Source organism: Mchenga conophoros, linkage group LG13 (assembly GCF_057382185.1).
Source record: "Mchenga conophoros isolate Kocher_MC1m ecotype Shallow Benthic linkage group LG13, M_conophoros_male_GT1.1, whole genome shotgun sequence".
Classification (NCBI taxonomy): Eukaryota; Metazoa; Chordata; class Actinopteri; order Cichliformes; family Cichlidae; genus Mchenga; species Mchenga conophoros.
The window spans coordinates 12,231,187-12,251,225 of NC_140538.1; the positions used below are offsets into that span (position 1 = coordinate 12,231,187).

General features: G+C 39.7%; 1 protein-coding gene across 2 annotated transcripts in view; it reads left to right on the forward strand.

Annotated features, from left to right (window-relative positions):
* Positions 1–20,039, forward strand: part of grid1a (glutamate receptor, ionotropic, delta 1a) — a 290,281-nt gene that overhangs the window by 184,428 nt on the left and 85,814 nt on the right. For both annotated transcript variants that reach the window (XM_085296490.1, XM_085296491.1), the window contains exon 3: positions 4,373–4,657. In XM_085296490.1, coding sequence (XP_085152616.1) covers positions 4,373–4,657 — 285 coding nt within the window. The remainder of the gene's footprint in view (positions 1–4,372; positions 4,658–20,039) is intronic.

Sequence of the window (20,039 nt, forward strand, 5' to 3'; positions counted from 1 at the left end):
TGCAACCAGTCGTTTATTTATACTGCAGTTTATTATGCTACTGCTTAATACTCGCAGAAATGTGTTTTATTACCCATAAACCCTTGGAATGTTATACTTCCTGCCCTTGCCTTCATTTTAAAAAATGGCTGTCCCTTGGTAATCAATGAAATGTGCAAACTATGCATTTCTTCTTTTCTGTATTCACCAAAATCTGAAATGGACAGTCCCAAACTCATCATTTCAACTTAGAATTCATATACCCGGTATGTTCTGTCAATGGACAAACTGATCCAGGTCTATTACAAGTATCTTAATGGCACAGGAAGCTGGAATTCAAGCCAATATTACACCCTTCCCAACTCTGTAAAGTTTGTAGTGAGTAGGCTGCACCTGAGAGTGAAACTTGTTAAAAGAGAATCGGTAACTCTTGGGAGCAGACTGTTTCCAGTGTGTAGTTCAATACATATTGTTGTTGCCAACAGACACATTTAGATGTTGTATCCAAGTTGAAGCATGTACTAGATTTGATCACTGCTGCTGGCATGACTTGGGCAACATAAAGGTATTTCATGGTGCCCTACAGAAAATTTGCCAAATGCCCTTTTGCACACCTTGGCTTGCATGTATGACTGTCTGTCTGTCTCTCCCACTCATGTACAAACTGTAAGACACTTCCTGGCCTGAGGAACATTTTCTTGAATTCCCCTGAGCATTCATGCAAAAAGCTACAAATAATCTCTCCACTACTCCCGCACCCCTTTCCTAATTCTCTCACATTTCTATTCTTATTCTTTTTTTCTTGTTTTACTTAAACCACTACAACCACGAATACAGTGCATGCCCGTCTACCTGAGATGCCCGATATTCCTTCATTCAGTCTCCTATTTAGTATGTTACTTAGTTTCCTCATACTTCCTCTAGTCGTGATTTAGAGTGCACTAATGTAGTCATGTGCATGCAGTCAGCAGATGAAATCGCCATTTGTCACATTAATAGTCCAGCTCTTCTGCCATACTTTCTCACACACACATCCACAGTCCTCTCCCACTATGTCTCCATTCAGTATCATCTCGCCTCACCACTTCTTCTCAGACCCTTATTCTCATTTATTTTCATCACAAAAACCTTTCTCTTTTTTTCACTTTTGCACGAAGGTTTTAATATCACATCTTACTTTCATGTTTATGATATGTTTGTGTACTTATTATGAAGGGGTTTGAATGATATAATTTGGTATTAGACCGCATCATTTTTCCTTTGTGCCAGATTCTGTAGACACTGAAGTAGACCATATAATTAGGAAGTATTATTAAATTCAGTGAGAGAACATTTAATTGCTGTTTTGTACATTATGCTCAGCTGTTTGTGCAATTATAAAAGCCCTGCTGTGCGAGAGACAGTGAGTTGAATTTTAAAAGTAGCATTTGTCATAGACTGTCCCATGTCACATGCAAAATTCGACAATCCCTGTAGTAGATGATTATGCAGCACATAACAGAGATAGAGCTTGAAATTAAATGCAAATTCAATATTCTTCATTTAAGCTGTTTTGCATTTGTATTCCTATCACTTTCTCTTTTGTGGTGATTGTGTTTTTCTCTGTTTTGCATCTCATAACCAAAGGGAAAACGGGAGCATACTCCGGGGGAAGGGTTAGGTCAACATTAAAGGGCTAACACTTTTTCATCTTAGAAACATGACAGGAATATAAGATGAGAAACTGATACGGGGTCAGAATGAGTCTTAGGGCTTGTGAAAATAGCATAATGCAATACATTTACACAGGTTTAGCAAATTTGATGCAAATATAACAATAATTTAATAATAATAAAAATAAATAAATATTTTTTTTATCTGTAAGAAGGTTCAATAAGTACTAAGTTTTCAAAAAAATATAATTTTCTACCAATAATTTCATGGTTCACACTTTAAAGGGTTAAATGTAATCAGTTATTTGAAGATATAAAAGTATCTCGTTGAGTACCTCATCTTTGAAAGATGTGTCATTTTGTTCCGCTAGATGTGGTGACCTTCCCTAAGAGGATCAAAAATAGATCCCCCCCCCCAAAATTGCACGTGTAAATAGAGATGTAGGGACTTTAAAACCACCACAGACATTACAAGCATGTGTCTGCAGTCCTAATCCCTGCTTGTTTACAGATTTTCACCACCATTACACATAAAACCAAGAGAAAGAGTGAAGGATATGTAGGACCATATCAAGCTGGGACTCACATGAGGCATCATTACATCTTAAAATATTCCTGATTTTAATTCATGCCAGATTCTTCCCACTTAGCGACCTCTTCTGTTTTGATAAGAACCCCACAGTCTCAGGTAGCTCTCTGCTGTTTTCAAGTAGCAGTTTCCGTTAGCAAGCGCTTTCCCTTTTTGTCTGTGGACAAGGATTAGAAGATACACTCACTTATCAACCTCATCTTCCACTCAATCTCTCAGCTACACATTATATTATAACTTTAGGGCAAACCTCCAACTTTTAGTGATCATTTCTCAACTAAGGGTCAGAAATAATCTTAAGTAGGATATAGCATCTTATTTTTTTTTAAGACCAAGTGGAAAAAAATATGTTATTTTAACCCTTGTATGGTGTTCGGGTCTGTGAGACCCGTTTTCAGTTTTTCTCAAAAGAAAAATTAAACAATTAATTATTTTTTCAACCTGAAATTCATTGGCTTTGGCTTATTTTCTGTGAGGAACATAAATCCGAACTAATTTTCAATGACCTCATACTGTACCTCCCCCCACGCATTTACATTACATACAAGGTGTTCGGGTCCACTGGACCCAGGTCTAATAAAAGTGTTGAAAGTGCAGGTCCTGTGTTCCCACACTCTGTCTTCCTCCTTTCTGGTGCTGCTGATAGTGTTTTCTTCCCCTCCTGCTCCGCACAAAGTTGCAACATTGTTGAAAATTCAACTATCAACACCGTCTGCTCTGACATTCCCGCACATTTTACCCTCTTTCTTGAGGGATCCAAATTTTATTTTCTCATACCCTGTCCCACCTGCAAATTAGAGGCATAATACTATAAATAAGACTTTGCCAGTGTGGTTCTTTATCACAACTGATAAAGATGGCAAAAGATTATCTGCTGCGAGGGCCATCCAATTGATTTTGGAAGAGAGAGGAGCTTCGGATGATGATGTTGACAAAGAGGTTTCAGAATATTTCACATTTCTGAAAATTCAGAGTCTGACAGTGACTTTGAAGAAGAGGATGAGGTTGAGCACCATTTAGTAACAAAACGAAGACGAGTACCCCATCTGCAGCCAGCTCCAGGACCAGAACAAGCCCACCAGACAGCAAGTGAAGAAATATGGATGTCAATAAATGGTGAAATTGAATGGTCTTCTTGCCCAAGAAATGAGCCACCCTGCAGAGCTGTTACTGTGATAAGCCAGGGCCAACACGGCTGGAAGTTACTCATGTGCAGGACATGAAGTCTTCATTTGAGCTTTTCATCCCAGATTCCATCCAGAAAATTATTCTGGATTGCAGTAATCTAGAAGGAAGGTGTTTTTTTTGGAGAGAGGTGGAAGGAGACCAAATTCATCTAAGAACCCCAAAGGCCTACTTTGGGGTTCTTATCCTTGCTGGAGTTTTCAGGTCCAAAGGGGAATCCACAGAATGCCTGTGGGATGCAGAAACCGGCAAGAACCTATCCGTGCATCAGTGTCTCTGGAAAACTTCCACAAAATTTCCAGGATTATCCGTTTTGATAACCGAGACGACAGACCAGCTCGACGGCAGAGAGACAAGCTAGCTGCCATCAGGACAGTGTGGGATAAGTGTGTGCACCACCTCCCCCTGTTTTACAAACCTGGGCCTAATGTCACCATTGATGAGCAGCTGATCCCATTTAGTTGTGAAACATATTGCTTCACGTGTAAATGTGTTGTGTCTTTACACTCACTCCACTTGATTATAACGGATTTATTTTTTTATAACATTTTATAAAAAAAAACAAAAAACGAGAAGCACATTAATTCATAAATGTGATCTAACAAAGGTAAAGGGAAAAAATTAACCATGTTTGCTGTTCATATGGTTTGTAATTGGGATGAAGTAAACATCTGTTGAGTAATTTAACATAAAATTGTTTGATAGTGTTAATTTGGAAAGCCAAAACTCTAGCGGGTCCACCAGACCCATGAACACTGGCTGAGTAACAAAAATATGAACACCACACAAGGGTTAAAATTAAATCCATGTCGGAATTGATTATGTTTTCATATCTTATTCCTTTTCTTCTTCTAATCTAATTTTCCCAATAAAATGCTTCTCAGTGCTTTGCCCTTAATTTCTTCCTGTGTTCTTTCTTTGCGTATTCACAAAGTCTGTTTTGTTTTGTTTTTTGTCTTCTGTCCAGCATGCGAGCTCATGAACCAAGGGATCCTCGCGCTGGTTACATCTACAGGCTGTGAAGCTGCAAGTGCCTTGCAGTCTCTGACAGATGCAATGCACATCCCCCACCTCTTCATTCAAAGAAATGGGGATGGCGCACCCCGTACTGCCTGTCAGCTCAACCCGAGCCCAGACGGAGAGAGCTACACACTGGCTGCACGGCCACCTGTTCGAATCAGCGACGTCCTGCTCACTCTTGTATCTGAACTGCACTGGCAGAAGTTCATCATCTTTTACGAGAGCGACTACGGTGAGTTGGGAAAAACGAGAGCACCTTAACAACAAATATATCTCATAAACATGACATTTGTATGTAAGATGGTTTCACTGCTTTCATTTAAATGTAAATATCCTATAACTATCTTCTGAGATGAAGATCAGGCTGCTGCTGCAGTAAAGCCGTATTAACGCTGAGAATTCATGTGCCTAAAAGAATAGACCAAGTGAGAAGTAAGCGGAAGGAACATCATCACTCCCACACAATCACATACTGTACTTCCCGCTGTTAAAAAATAAATCAAAAGTTCAGGAGGGAAAAAAAAAATAACGACATCTCACTGCTGCATTCAGTTTTAGCAGTATTGTCATGAAGAAACAAGTATGAGCTTAATTGGCTCATTTGTGGTGCAGTCATCTGTGAGGATGTGTCCCAACAGTACTTTATATATTCTCAAATGTTCTTCATTTCTGTTTAATTATTTTCACTATGAGTTCCCTGTGAACCAGACCTTTTGTGACCCACATTTGGGCAATTCACTGTGGATCAAGGAGTGATTGGCAAGGCAGTAGAAGGGTAGGAGAATGAAGTGGGCATATAAAGCCTTTTGCTGCATTGCCATTCATCAGATGAGACTTTGTCTCTGCTGGCTAATCTTTTTAGTTCTGGGAAGAGTGGAGTCCAGAAGGCAGTATAAATCTGTTTTATTTTTCCAGTACTGAAAACAACTGAGCTAAAGTTGATATAGTGTATAGTAAAGCAAGCCATCAGAATACCGGGGCCCCAGGCAAGTTCCCAACTGTAACTTGGTCACTATGTGTTTGACATGTTGGCTTACATTTACAAAGCTCTGTCCTTGGATTTCTTTCTGTCATTGCTACTCTTTGCAGAAATGCACTCTCAGCATTGAGTTGGATCAATGAAAGTCCACTACAGAAGGAAACCTGTCTGTGCTTCATTTTGACAAGCTGCCTTGCTTTTCTTTCTGACTAGCTGTCTATCTGACTAACTAGCTCTCTATATGTCTGTCTCATGGGGTCAGCATGTGTCTGACCATCTGTTTTGCTATAGATCTTTCTTTGTCACTGGTAACCAGTGCTAACTGTCCTTTTTATAATGAGCTTGACTGCCTGCCATGTGTTTTGTTAGCTATATAGAGTGGATAGCTTAAAATCTCTGACTAACTGTCTGTCTTTCTATCCAGCAAAGCCATTGTTTGTGTGTCTCAATTCCAATCATCATACTTTAATAGATTCATGTGCAGTTTGGGAAATGTTAAGGCTTTATTTTGTCCTTGTTCACTACACATATCCTAGTCAGCATAATGTACTATAAATTTAGTTAGAGGTAACCTAAAGCGGCGTTCAAATAATTATTGCCATTAAAAGGAAAGAGACAATGGTTAGAAAAGTAGTGCCACATATCATGCTGGCTTTTCTGTTGATAAGCAAACAAAAGTAAACAGAAAGAAAAATCCCAATCAGATTCTTACTTGCCTGTGGTTTTCTTTGAAACAGTGCAAATTCTCCTAAGTACAGTTTGTTTGGGTTTATTTGTTTTTTTTGTTCTTTGTTAGTAAGTTGTTCTAAACACCCTGGAAAACTTTCCATAGTCCTTTTGTGGATTCAGGCTGTCTCAGTTGCTTCTGTCTCTACATGTAATCTGGGACTGACTCAGTGATGTTCATATCAGGGCTCTTTGGAGGCCATGCCATCTGTTGCAGGACACTGTCCATCCAGTCACTAAAGATAGGTTTTTAGCACTGGCTGGTTACTTGGTCTCTTTCTCCTGCTGCAGAAAAACATTTAGGACCAGTCAGACACGTCACATATGGTGTTGTGTGGTGGATAAAAATCAGAACATTCAAAATAACTCAGAATTTTGCACATTGCGGTATGCATATCACATGAAGAAGACTTGGCTCATCAAGAAGCTGTTCTAACAAAGTAGCCTTTTTTAAGTCTGCTAAATTAGACACTACAAAGTCAGCACCACTGACATGTGTGCTTGTGTTACACTATTTAGCTCTGAACTCATTTAATTAAGGAATGTAGCGGCTAATTATGATCCTCATCACAGAACAGTCCAAATACCTGTGGTGTCTGCTTTAAAGCAGTGCAACAGTGACTGACACAACTGTCTGCAAAGAAAAGTGCTGTCTGTTAATCTGTCTAGGCTTTCAGTGAATGTCGAGCTCTTACATATGTTGATTTGAGTTACATTTCTGTGGGAATTCTGGGATACTTTTTTTGCACTGGTACCAATAGAATAATAAATTAAAGAAGATATTTTTTATGAAATTAAGAAGCCAGAAAATGTATAAAATTATCAAAATATTGACATATAAAACAAGAACTACTGACAGTGGATGCTGAGAGGTTGGTTTTCATAGGTATATTTTAGCCAATATCAAAGTTTAGCCCTTTCAGCTAAACTTGTTGATTAGGACTTTTTCCATTTCTAAAGTTAATAAGACACTGTGACACTATTATGCCCTTAGGATGTGTTATGAGTATTTACAGCTACATCGAGTCAACATCTATGTATTTTCTTAAGCTGCAATGTGCTTTTGTCCAGTACATCTTTTAATTAAAGTGACGTACAGATATATGTGTACATATATGTATGTACTAGCGATTTTAACATTAATATTGTTAATATTGTTAAAACCGCCCACCCCCCACGCACAGGGTGATCTACGCTAAGTTGCTAATGGAGATTTACCACGTTATTGCGGTTATGGCATTAACGTCATTTATATACATATACAATATGTATATATATATATATATATATATGTACACATATATGTATACATTGTGGTCTGAAAAAAAGGTTAAATAGACTTGAACATCAACTATTCTACAAACTTTTTAATAATATTGCTTCGTGTCCATATTCAGTCATGTTCATATGTTTATTTGGCTGATTTACTCAGTACCTTATCCCAATCAAAAAGCAGTCAGTGTGAAATGTGCAATGTAGTGATAGTTGAATTTGCTTAACTAATCATAATCTGGGCAAACAGTGAAAAGTAAAAAGCTAAAACATTTAATTAGACGTCACCGGTCCACTGCATTTACTTGATTCAGCCAGTGGACTAAAATGCTCATGATAAATACTGATTTATATTTAGGTTTGAAAATGTTTCACTTTCTGAAAGACTCTCTGTAGGCAGAAAAGTCAGACACTTTCTCTGAACTTTGACTGAGTTATCAAATGATTTTTATTATTAAATGATATAGAAAAGGTTAGTAAAGGCATAAACCTGGAGTTGAACTACAAGGTGACAGATGGTTGTTAGTGCTGTTAGTAAAGGAACTACATTTCATCTTATTTATTATATATATTTTTTTTTTTGCCTCTTATACCGGGCTGTATTACATAACACTTTCGTTTCATGACAGCAGTGTGAAATTCTGTCAGATCAGTGATGGAACTGCAAAAATGAAATATAGAAACTCCTCACAGCACAGGAGCTCAGATCACATTATCAGTGTTGGCTTCTCTCTTTTTAACAGTGTGAATATATATATATATATATATATATATATATATATATATATATATATATATATATATATATATATAAAAAACAAACTCCCCGCTCACCCCTGTGGGCAGTCAATCCTTCAAGCTCGGGTCCTCTACCAGAGGCCTGGGAGCTTGAGGGTCCTGCGCAGTATCTTAGCTGTTCCCAGGACTGCGCTCTTCTGGACAGAGATCTCTGATGTTGTTCCCGGGATCTGCTGGAGACAATCGCCTAGCTTGGGAGTCACCGCACCTAGTGCTCCGATTACCACTGTCACCTTCACCCTCCACATCTTCTCTGAGCTCTTGGTATTTCTCCAGCTTCTCATGTTCCTTCTTCCTGATATTGCTGTCATTCGGAACCGCTACATCGATCACTACGGCCGTCTTCTTCTATTTGTCTACCACCACTATGTCCGGTTGGTTAGCCACCACCATTTTGTCCGTCTGTATCTGGAAGTCCCACAGGATCTTAGCTCGGTCATTCTCCACCACCCTTGGGGGCATCTCCCATTTTGACCCCAGGACTTCCAGGTTATACTCGGCACAGATGTTCCTGTACACTATGCCGGCCACTTGGTTATGGCGTTCCATGTATGCCTTGCCTGCTAGCATCTTGCACCCTGCTGTTATGTGCTGGATTGTCTCTGGGGCATCTTTACACAGCCTGCACCTGGGGTTTTGCCTGGTGTGATAGACCCCAGCCTCTATGGATCTTGTGCTCAGAGCTTGTTCCTGTGCTGCCATGATTAGTGCCTCCATGCTGTCTTTCAGTCCAGCTTTGTCCAGCCACTGGTAGGATTTCTGGATATCAGCCACCTGAATTGTGAGACTAACACCTTACTCTACATTAGAAGTGTACGGGGTGAGATTTGTGCTTTATTACAGCTTAAACAAGTGGCTTCCCTGACCTCAGGGGTAAAATATATAGCTCAGTGTAATGAAGCGTGTCAGGGGAGCCAATTCATTCCAGTCTCCACCAATGCATCAGTTGCATAAAAAGCACATTATGTAAACAACTTCTACAGCTTCACCTCTTCTGGTTACATTTGTCATTGTACATTTTCTACGTATAATTTGATTCTCAGTTCTGAGAGACCATATTCCATAATTTCTTTCATAAATAACAGAGATAACCTGCTTATACTTCTATAGCTCTAAGAGAAGCTGGACAACACTGTTTTACAGCTGTGAAACATCCTTGTGGTTTTGGCTTTTGTGCCGTCAGATAAATAGAAGAAAGCAAAATTATATGATAATCCTATAACAGCTTATTGCTACCCAACAGATCCTTTCAGCTTTGCTCTTGTTGTTTTTCTTCTTTTTCTTCTTTCTTTAGTCTAATTTTTGTGTTTTTCATTCAGGAGCAGTTTTTATATCTTATGCTGTTTTGTTTCTTTCAGCCTGCCCTACTTTTGCTGATTTAAGTCATGCTCTCTGACAAAACAGAAGGGTATCTGATACTTCAGCTTTTTTTCTTTTCTTTTTTTTTTGTGAGAAGGGCCAAACAGATCCAGTTCATGTAAAGGCCATGAAAATTAATCTCTTCCACTGAAAAACAAACTTTTTGATAGCAAAGCGAGACTTTGCCATCAATGACTGTGCAGCCTTTTGTGCGTTCTTTTCAAACCGACTACATTCAAAATGAAACTTTCATACAAAGATGACTGCCCCTGCTGACTTTTTATATATTAATTTAACTAAAGTTATGTGTCTCAGTAGTCTAGTGGTTTACACATTCACGTAACAAGCAAAAGCTTCCCAGTTTAAAACTAGGAAGGAATACAAGTCCCTTTGGGGTTATTTAGAGCATCCCACGTAAAACCTGGGGTGCTAACTGCTGTGGTGTCCTCTTGTGAATAAAGGAGCAGCTGAAGGTAGCTTTCTTTTTCACTAAATTTGCAGTTATGGGTTGAATTTTTGCCCTGACTTTAAATTTTCCATTGTAAACATACCTGTTTATTTTTAGACACCATTAAGCAGAAAGCAAAAAACTGAATAAGTCAATCATGCTATGCTTAGGTGATAATCTAGCTTAACATGCCTACCTACCACACACCTGCTCAATAAGCTACTTAAAAGATGTGATTACTAAATGGTAGCTTTTTACTGCTCAAACACAAATTGGATTAATATTGTGTGAGAGTGTGTGTCTGTGTGTGTGTGAGAGAGAGAAAGCTGACTTACACTTGCATTACAAGTATTAAGCGGACAGTCATTAACAGCAAATATTCAAGACTTTAGCCACCAGGACTTCATGGTATAGGTGTGCAGACTATGACATCATCATCAGGTTTGCTGATTTTATATCTGCCACATCTTTGACAAAATGGCCATGAACATAAAATAAAGATCATGGTTGTTCCATTATTTTACGTTTAGTGACCACTTTTAATGAGAGAAAGAGTAGCAATAGATTGCATTTTTGCGTTTCTTTTTTGCCCCTCTCACACACTGCACACCCTTTATCTCGGTAACAAATCATGAGAACAACACCGTGCGTGTGCAGACGTCACAGGTTCTGCCACTTGTGCAACAGAGTAGATCCACAGAGTAGTGTGAGAAAGGGGAAAACCTCACACTTGTGGCACAGTACTGACAACAGTTTAGCCAAGAAGTCAATGCATTTGTTCTTTTAAAAAGAAAATCACTAAATCTAACAGCAAGATCACTAATTTGGCAAAGCCGAGGTGAACGGAGGTGAGCCTGCACTTGGTCAGGAATGCTTCTTTAGAGGGACACTCAAGCTGAAATTACATTTCTAAGAATCTAAAAATTGAATATCTAAATCTCAAAATTCAATCCAATCCAACTAATGAATATCTGTCTAGCTGAATTTTCTGGTCCTGCTCTAGCACTACCATGAATAAGGACTTAAAAATGAGGGAAAGGAGAACTACCTCATTTGTGATGCCGTCATTTTTGGCTTAAAGTCAAATGTCTTCACCTTATTTGACTGTAGTTTTGTAACAATCATGGCATATATGATTTCCAGAGTTACTGAAGGTTTAGGCACACTTTTGTAATAGCACTACAAGGTTTAAATTTGTGGATTTGAGTGAAACATTTCAGCATTTGTACTCATATTCATGTCTTTCTTGTGATGAGTTGTAAAATAAAAAGGTTCCAAAAGGCCAGAAAATGCCACAAAAATAACTCTGCTTAAGCCTTTCATGGGGGGAAAGAGATTTTTCTAAACCTTAAGTATCATTTTAAAGGTTTGTGATGTGTTATGTGTATGCCTCTGTGTATGCCATTTAGGGTGTGTTTTACACAATAGCTACTCATAACTGAGTGTATCCTAAAGGAAGCCAAGTATTGATTCTGTGGGGGTGGAAGGACAGTGGGAAGACTATCTGCAAATAAAAGCTTCTTAGAAATTATCTTGTCCTTTTATTATAACAAGAAGAGCATAATAGACAACTGAGTCAAGATTATAGGAAATCTAAAAGAAGGGTTGATTTTTCAGGATGCTCCTTGGCAGGTCTGTCAGAGTTACCTGCACTTAGTAATGACTGTGGAGCAGCTACATCTGTCTCTGTCCTCCCTGTGGTGACCATATCGCTGTTAAAGAAGGAGCGAATTAGCCTGGTATTAGGTGTAAGATTGATTAGGCTGCTTTTGGTCCCAAGTAGGGGGTGGTTCCTATGTAAAACATGCATTTATAACACAGAGAGAGTCTGGACATAGACAAACACAAAGGGTATTTCCCATGGAGTTTTTAGCAAGCCTGCAGCACATCATAGGAAACGTATGGAAGACTTCTACGTCATGTCCTTTTTTAATGCATGTCTTATTGTGTTGCCTGATTTCATCTCTATTAATACTACATTTACACCACAAGGTCTTTAACACTGCCAGCTAACATAACAGCTAATTTCACAGGGAGTAAAAGTACATATGACCTCCATTTATTGGCTCTAATAAGAGTAGAGAGTGATTTAAAAAATAAATTAAAGTGGAAAAGTAATAGAAGATAATACAGAGAATATTTAGGGATGATCGTGGCTCAAGAGTTGGGAGTTCGCCTTGTAATCGGAAGGTTGCCGGTTCGAGCCCCGGCTTGGACAGTCTCGGTCGTTGTGTCCTTGGGCAAGACACTTCACCCGTTGCCTACTGGTGGTGGTCAGAGGGCCCGGTGGCGTCAGTGTCCGGCAGCCTCGCCTCTGTCAGTGCGCCCCAGGGCAGCTGTGGCTACAATGTAGCTTGCCATCACCAGTGTGTGGTCCTTAGGGACTAGTAAAGCGCTATATAAATACAGGCCATTTACCATTTACCAATATTTAAATAATAATAGACAATAGAGTGTACAAAACACTGACACACCGAAACGTAACAGCGCTTACTGGTCATTTCATAAGGTATAGCTGCTCAGCTTCTCATTAATACAAAGAAGTCAATCACTTCGCAGCAACTCCGTTGAGACGTGTAGACATGTTAAACATCAGTAGGGGAAGAAAGAAAGAGATACTCTGAACATGTCGTGGTTGTTAGTGTCAGGCAGGGTGGTCGGAGTATGTCAGAAACTGTTAATTTAATTTAATTGGATATTCCCACAGGGCAATCTCTAGAGTTTGCTGAGAATGGTCCAAAAAGAGAGAATAACCAGTGATCAGCAGTTCTATAGATGTAAATACCTTTCTGATGGCAGATGTCAGAGGAGAATGGCAGACTGGGGGAAGGTGATTGGATGGCAACAATAAATCAAATAAACACTTGTTACAACCAAAGTACGCAGAAGAGCATCTCTGAACACACAACATGTCAACAGATGGACTGCAGCAGGAGATGAACACATCAGATATCCTTCGTGTCTGCAAAAAAACTAAAACTGGGGCTACAGTTTGTACAAGCTCCAAAACTGGACAAAAGACGATTGGAGAAATGTTGCCTGGCCTTATGTGTCTCAATTTCTGTGGTAACATTTTGATAGTAGAGCCAGAATTTGGCATGCATAGATAGATAGAGTATTAAGAGTATTTCCAGTACCTCATTGAATCTATGACATGAAGAATTAAGGCAGTTCTGAAGGCAAAAGACAGTCCAGTCCAACACTAGCATGGTGTAACTACAGAGGTGTCCAGTGACAGTACATAGCAGTAAAGGAATACTTTTACATGTTTAAAGCTCCCAAAGTACCAATAATAAAAAACAGAAGAAAAACATAGGGAGCAGAAAATGTAAAAACATTATTTGTGGTTATTTCTCAGTTATTCGCATAAATAGCAGCTGCTGATTTCTAATTGACATCAACTAAAGAAATCATACATGGTCAGACATTAATATTTTCCTTAAAAATATGCTTTATTTTCCCAGTTATTAATTGATAATCATGATTTGTTTAGCCAGTAAGTTAAAGTTCGGGATAATAATAAGTTGGGCCTCTGACAAAAAAAACAAAAACTAATTTAATCCTTGTATATTGTGCAAATACTGATTTTTCACTTTTTATTTATCAAGCCTTGCTATTCTGTGTTATTATTCCAGTTGTTGCATTTTGATCTTTCTCCATTCTAAATACACAAAGCTGTATAATCCCAAAAGCAAAATGCATGTAGGGTGATTGATTGTATCACTCTTAGACACATGTGATGGTGATGTAAGCCAGAAATGCACTCACTGTTCAGTATTTGAGTCCATTCACTGAGTCCGGGCTGAGGTAATAATCATTCCAAGGCTGTATGTCCATTTCAGTCTTCCCCGTCCACTTCCTATTTAGACCAGACTCTTCATATTAGAACTGTATTAATGATTGTGCTTCCATTCCTCTTTTTTTTTTTACTGTCAAAACAAAGTGATGCAACATGTTCTTACTCATACAAAGAATGACAGCAAACAGGGGTTTTCAGAAAGTGCACAATAAAAAGGCAAATATATCAGAACCAAACATTAGTGATGTGCGATACCACTGATTTCCTTTCCGATCCAATACCAGGTAATATTCAGGGTGGTATCGACGATACTGATCCGATACCGATACTTTGTACAAAAACTTATTTTATTTATTGTATCTCAAATTATAGCGTCATAATGATTACAGGACATCAGATTACTTGTTCTTATCACTTAACAATGCAGAGTTCATCACATAGAAATAAAAAAAAACTGAAGTTGTGCGCTATTTGAACACCTTGCCTGCCTGCAGCACTAAAGGATTCAGTGAGAGACGTCTGTCTCGCCCTAGCAGCGCCTGTCCCTCTCCTCCTCTTCAGTTCGCCTCAACATATTCTCCTCATATTCTGTGATATGATTTACTCTGAGGTGTTTGACAAGGTTATTGATGTTGCCACAACCATACATGCCAACCCTCCCGATTTTTCCAGGAGAATCCCGAATTTCAGCGCCCCTCCCAAAAATCTCCCGGAGCCACCATTCTCCCGAATTTCTCCCGATTTTCCACCAGGACAACAAAATTGAAAAACCATATCGCAGAATTCAGCCAATTCCAGTTTCCAACAATGACGGCAGCTACTTAGTTTTAATATTACTCTTAGTTCTCTTTCTTGGTCGCAAAAAACCTTTAACATATTTTCAGGTGAGAATGTAGCTGTGTAAACTTCAAATATCTGAGCCGACGACACATCGTCTTCAAACCCCCGCGGTCTTTCGCTACTCGGGTTAAACATGATGTATGAGTCACTTTGATAACTTAAAAATGTTATTGTTTGGCTTTTTCAGTGTTTTATTTGTTCGTGGGTAAATCGGTTTGGCTGAGATTAAAGTGATTAGATTAAATGAAATTAAATTTTATTAATCCATCGGGTGGGTTCCTCCGGGGTTTTCACACAGCTGAATAAACGTCAAACAGAAAACTGATTAAACAGACGGTCGAGAGTTTAAGTCAGCGCCCGGTTATATTTTAGATAGCAAGGAGCAACAGCCCTTTTGAATATCTCCCTAATTCTGAGGTCTCAAGGTTGGCATGTATGGCCACAACACCTCACTTTTTTGCCACATGAGACAACCATGTGTCAGCTGTTTGTGGAGGTAAAATACGTCCACACGTGACTCCAATTATGCTCAGCCATTGTTGTGAGTGCACGCCAGTGGCTGCGAGACATTTATACAGCGTATTTCGCACTGTTACGACTGTGGCCGTAATTGTGTGTGGATTTGAGTGTCTAGGTGCTCCTCCGGGATTGACGATTTGGCGTTGGTAATGTGTTGTTTTTGCGTGACTGTTATGTGTTTCCTACTTTACTTTGAAAGTCTGTGTTATCTTAGTGTGTTCAGTTTACGTTTCCTTGTCTCGTCAGTTCTAATTTGCCCCAGCTGTGTTTCCCTCCTGTGGTCCATTCCCTGATTGCTCCTTCTATGTATTTAAGCCCTGTGTTTCTGTATGTCATGGTCGCGATCTTCTTCCCCCCCGTTGTAAATAGTTTGGCGTCTTGTGTTGTGATGTAAATAAATATCATATTTTGCTTTAAAGAAGATAGTGGTCGATACTTTCGTTTTGGGATGATTTTTGTGGAAACCCGTATTAGTTTTTTCTCGTGTGTTTTTACCTTATTTTTATTTTCCTTATCTTTATTTTCCTGCGTTGCACCCCGGTTGCCTAGGCCGGGGTGTAACATATGGGGGCTCGTCCAATCACTGTGGGGTCCGAGGACCGCTTCAGCCGTCTGTCTTCGCTGGAGGGCCCGGGGGCCGCTTCAGCCGTTCGCCGTTGCTGGAGGGTCCGAGGGAGGGACCGCTTCAGCCTCCGTCTGTCTTCGCTGGAGGGCCCGGGGACCGCTCCAGCCTTCATCCGCCTTCGCTGGAGGGTCCGAGGGACCGCCTCAGCCTTCGTCGTCTGCTGGAGGGTCAGGGGGACCGCTCCAGCCTCCATCAGTTTCATCTGCCTCCGCTGGAGGGTCCGTGGGACCGCTTCAGTCTTCATTTGCCTTCGCTGGGGGGTCCGAGGGACCGCCTCAGCCTTCGTCGTCTGCTGGAGGGTCCGTGGGACCGCTCCAGCCTTCATCCACCTTCGCTGGAGGATCCGAGGGACCGCCCCAGCCTTCGTCGTCTGCTGGAGGGTCCGTGGGACCGCTCCAGCCTTCATCCGCCTTCGCTGGAGGATCCGAGGGCCCGCTCCGGTTTTCCGTTTCCACTGGAGGACCCGTCCAGTCATCAGCGTCGCCTGCGGGACGGTGGCCGGTGCCGTATGGGCTGGACATGGAACAAACATTTTTCGTTGGGGTTCTATGTTTTAAATGTTTGTTTTTTTGGGTGGGGGGTATGTTAGGTCTATGCTGGGTCAAGTGTGCTGCCTGTGCAGGTGTTTACCGATCACAACCCACTGGTGTTCCTTTCCCAAATGTGCAACTCCAATCAAAGACTTATGCGCTGGTCCTTGTTGTTGCAAGATTTTAACTTGGAGATCAGTTACAAGAAAGGGAAGGATAACGTATTGGCTGACACCCTGTCTAGAGCACTGTCTCCTTGAATTAAACATTTTGGGGTTAATGTTAATTCTTGGGTAAGGGGGTGTTACGACTGTGGCCGTAATTGTGTGTGGATTTGAGTGTCTAGGTGCTCCTCCGGGATTGACGATTTGGCGTTGGTAATGTGTTGTTTTTGGCGTGACTGTTATGTGTTTCCTACTTTACTTTGAAAGTCTGTGTTATCTTAGTGTGTTCAGTTTACGTTTCCTTGTCTCGTCAGTTCTAATTTGCCCCAGCTGTGTTTCCCTCCTGTGGTCCATTCCCTGATTGCTCCTTCTATGTATTTAAGCCCTGTGTTTCTGTATGTCATGGTCGCGATCTTCTTCCCCCCCGTTGTAAATAGTTTGGCGTCTTGTGTTGTGATGTAAATAAATATCATATTTTGCTTTAAAGAAGATAGTGGTCGATACTTTCGTTTTGGGATGATTTTTGTGGAAACCCGTATTAGTTTTTTCTCGTGTGTTTTTACCTTATTTTTATTTTCCTTTGTTTTTCTACGTTGCACCCCGGTTGCCTAGGCCGGGGTGTAACAGCACATAAGTATGAAAGGCGGAAGAGGAAGTAGTTCCTTTGAATGTAGACAATCCGAATGATGTAGTTTCTTTCCACTGTGTTCCTGTTAATGATAAACTACACATTTACCCTAAAGTACTAAAATATCGATATTTTAATGTGAGAATTGATTCTAGAACATAAATGATTGGTATCGGAGGAATCGATATTTCAGGATCGATCCGCACATCACTACCAAACATTAAATAAGCTTAAGTGTAAATATCAAATTAAAACAGAAAATACAAAAACAGATTTATATGAAAGATTTGCATCACAAATTCATAGAGATTCAGCAGGTATGTTTAGTCTGCAGCCCAGTTCATTAAATTGTGTAGGATTGTTTTTATTATAGTTTCCAAGATGTCCCATTAATAATTGTACTGATCATGTACTGATCACTGTCTTCTTACAGCAACAAACAAACCTTTCAATGCACATGCTTATGTTATTCAGAGAAAATAGGACTAAATGTTGTTTTTTTTAAAGGAATCTATGCCCTTTTTTCAGAACTTGCTTAGATTTAACTGCTATCAGACGCAGTGCACAGTGGTAAGTGGGTGGTATGGTGGTGCAAAAGGTTGCACTGTTGCCTTAGTTCAAACCTTCTGGCCACCTCAGACCTTCCTCCCACAGTCCAAAGTCATCCATATTACAGTAGGTTAACTGATGATTTTAAACTGGCTGTAGGTGTGAATGGGAAAGTGAATATCTGCCTGTTTCTCTACTTTAGCCCTATGATAGACCCATCTATCCCATCGAGGGTGTATCCCGCTTCTTACCCATTATCAGCTGGGATGAGCTCCAGCCCCTCCACAACCTTGAATTGGATAAAGGGATGGATGGGCAGTGCTTCAGAATGAAACCATGATTAACAGATTTACTGCTGTATAGATATGGCAGTAAATCTGGATATCATAGAAAATATATCTTTTCAGTCAGAGAATGAATAAAGACAAATTCAGCTTAAAGCACTTAAATATAGACCCAGGAAGAAGAATGTGAAGAGAATGTCCCATTCTCTTGCTCTCCCTTTCTGCCTCGCTCCCTTTCTCTCTGTGTAGCTGTAATTGCTGTGCATAACACTCAGTGTCTGAAACATTACAAATTTGCAAAAAAAAAATCTGTATTGCATATAATTAACTGACGTTATTGTTGCAAGAATAACACTGATTACTTAAACAGACTCATCTCAATTTTGAGTAAACATAAGCTGGTAGCATAGCCATTTCTCAAGCTTTTCCGCTTGAATTGGAGCGCAGCTTGACGGCTCAGTAAAAACCTCTGAGCCCTTTGATCATGATGTGCTCATTTCAGCATTGCTTCAATCCAAAAGGGAGTCCCGCTTTAGTTTCAATGTAAGTTAGAGCTGAAATGAATGTTAGAGCATTTTCATGGGGCCTTTCTTAGTCTCTCTCAATCTATCTTTTCCAACTGCTCTAAAAAAAGATTCATACCATTATTAAAAAAGATATGTGAGGGCCAGACAGAAAACAAGAGTAGTTGGTAAGTTTCCAGAGTAAAAATGGGGGGGGGGGGACTGATAAAGGGAGTCTGCGCAAGGGTCAAGTTTTGATATCTAAAACTTTCAGTTGCAGATTTGTGTTCAGAAATTACGCTTGGGTAAACATGTCCAAAAATCAGACCTTTAATTCCACGTTAATCCTCTTTTCTGCTGCCGTATCCATGGCTGACACGGTTTCCCCGTGGAAACATTTGCTATGGGTTTGAATGTTGACTTTGAAGTCCAATTTTTCTATCAGTTCATAGAATAGTTATCGCATGGTAGCTTTCCCTTTGCTCTTCATGGGATTATAAACCTTTTTTTTGTATTTTTTTATTTTTGTTTTGTTACAGCATGTTACAAGTTTTCAGACAACAGTTTATCTTCCTGTTATGGAGTGTTGACCAGTTCCTCCAGATCTTTTGTGGTATTGATGAAATCTGCATTGCGTTAATCCGGCATTTGTTGATTAAAGATCTGCAGAATTCCATCTCATTCATAAATGTAAAATATACATTTTTGTTCAGACTCTCTTTTAGATTTTGAAATTGGATTATGATACAAAATATTCCCCACATCTCAGAAATCTCAAGTCAGTAGAGTTAACAAAGCTCTTGGAATGACTAATAAAAAGCATCCATAATAATTTGTCTCCTTATCGAGTGACTTCAGTTTAGAGAAATTCTACCCATTTATACTCTCTTTGTAGCATATATTAGTTAGAGGCCTCTGTTAGAGATCTGATCGCTTTTGCGAGTAGATACATTTAAGCAGGGGCTTAGCATCAAAGTATTACTATTCATTTTAAATCAATACAGGTAATCTTACAGCACAAATACCCTCATTAGCCTGTATTTTGGTTCATTTTCCCAAACAATGTAGTGATGATAAATATGATGCCACTTATGAAACATCTTCTAACAGTAAAATAATAACTATAATATATACCGTCTGTCTAAAACACAGTACATGGAATAATAACGAGTGGTGGTGGCTAATCAGGGGTTAAAATATGACTATCTGCCCTCCTCTTTCTCTTGGTCTCACACTGTAATTATACCACTACACAAAACAAAATATATGTTTAACTGCATATGACAAGATCCTTGTTGGATGAAATGTGTAATTTACAGCCTTCCTGTGTCAATTTGACAGTTTTCAGATGCAAACCTGTCCAGCAAATGTAGATATTGGTGCACAATGGTGGTCGATTACGAATATGTTTTGGTCTTGTCAGCAATATCAGAGGTGCAGGTTCTCATAAAATTGAGAAACTCACTGATAGAAGAATAGCAATCATTCCCGGGCGATCGTGGCTCAAGAGTTGGGTAATCGGAAGGTTGCCGGTTCGAACCCCGGCTCAGACAGTCTCGGTCGTTGTGTCCTTGGGCAAGACACCTCACCT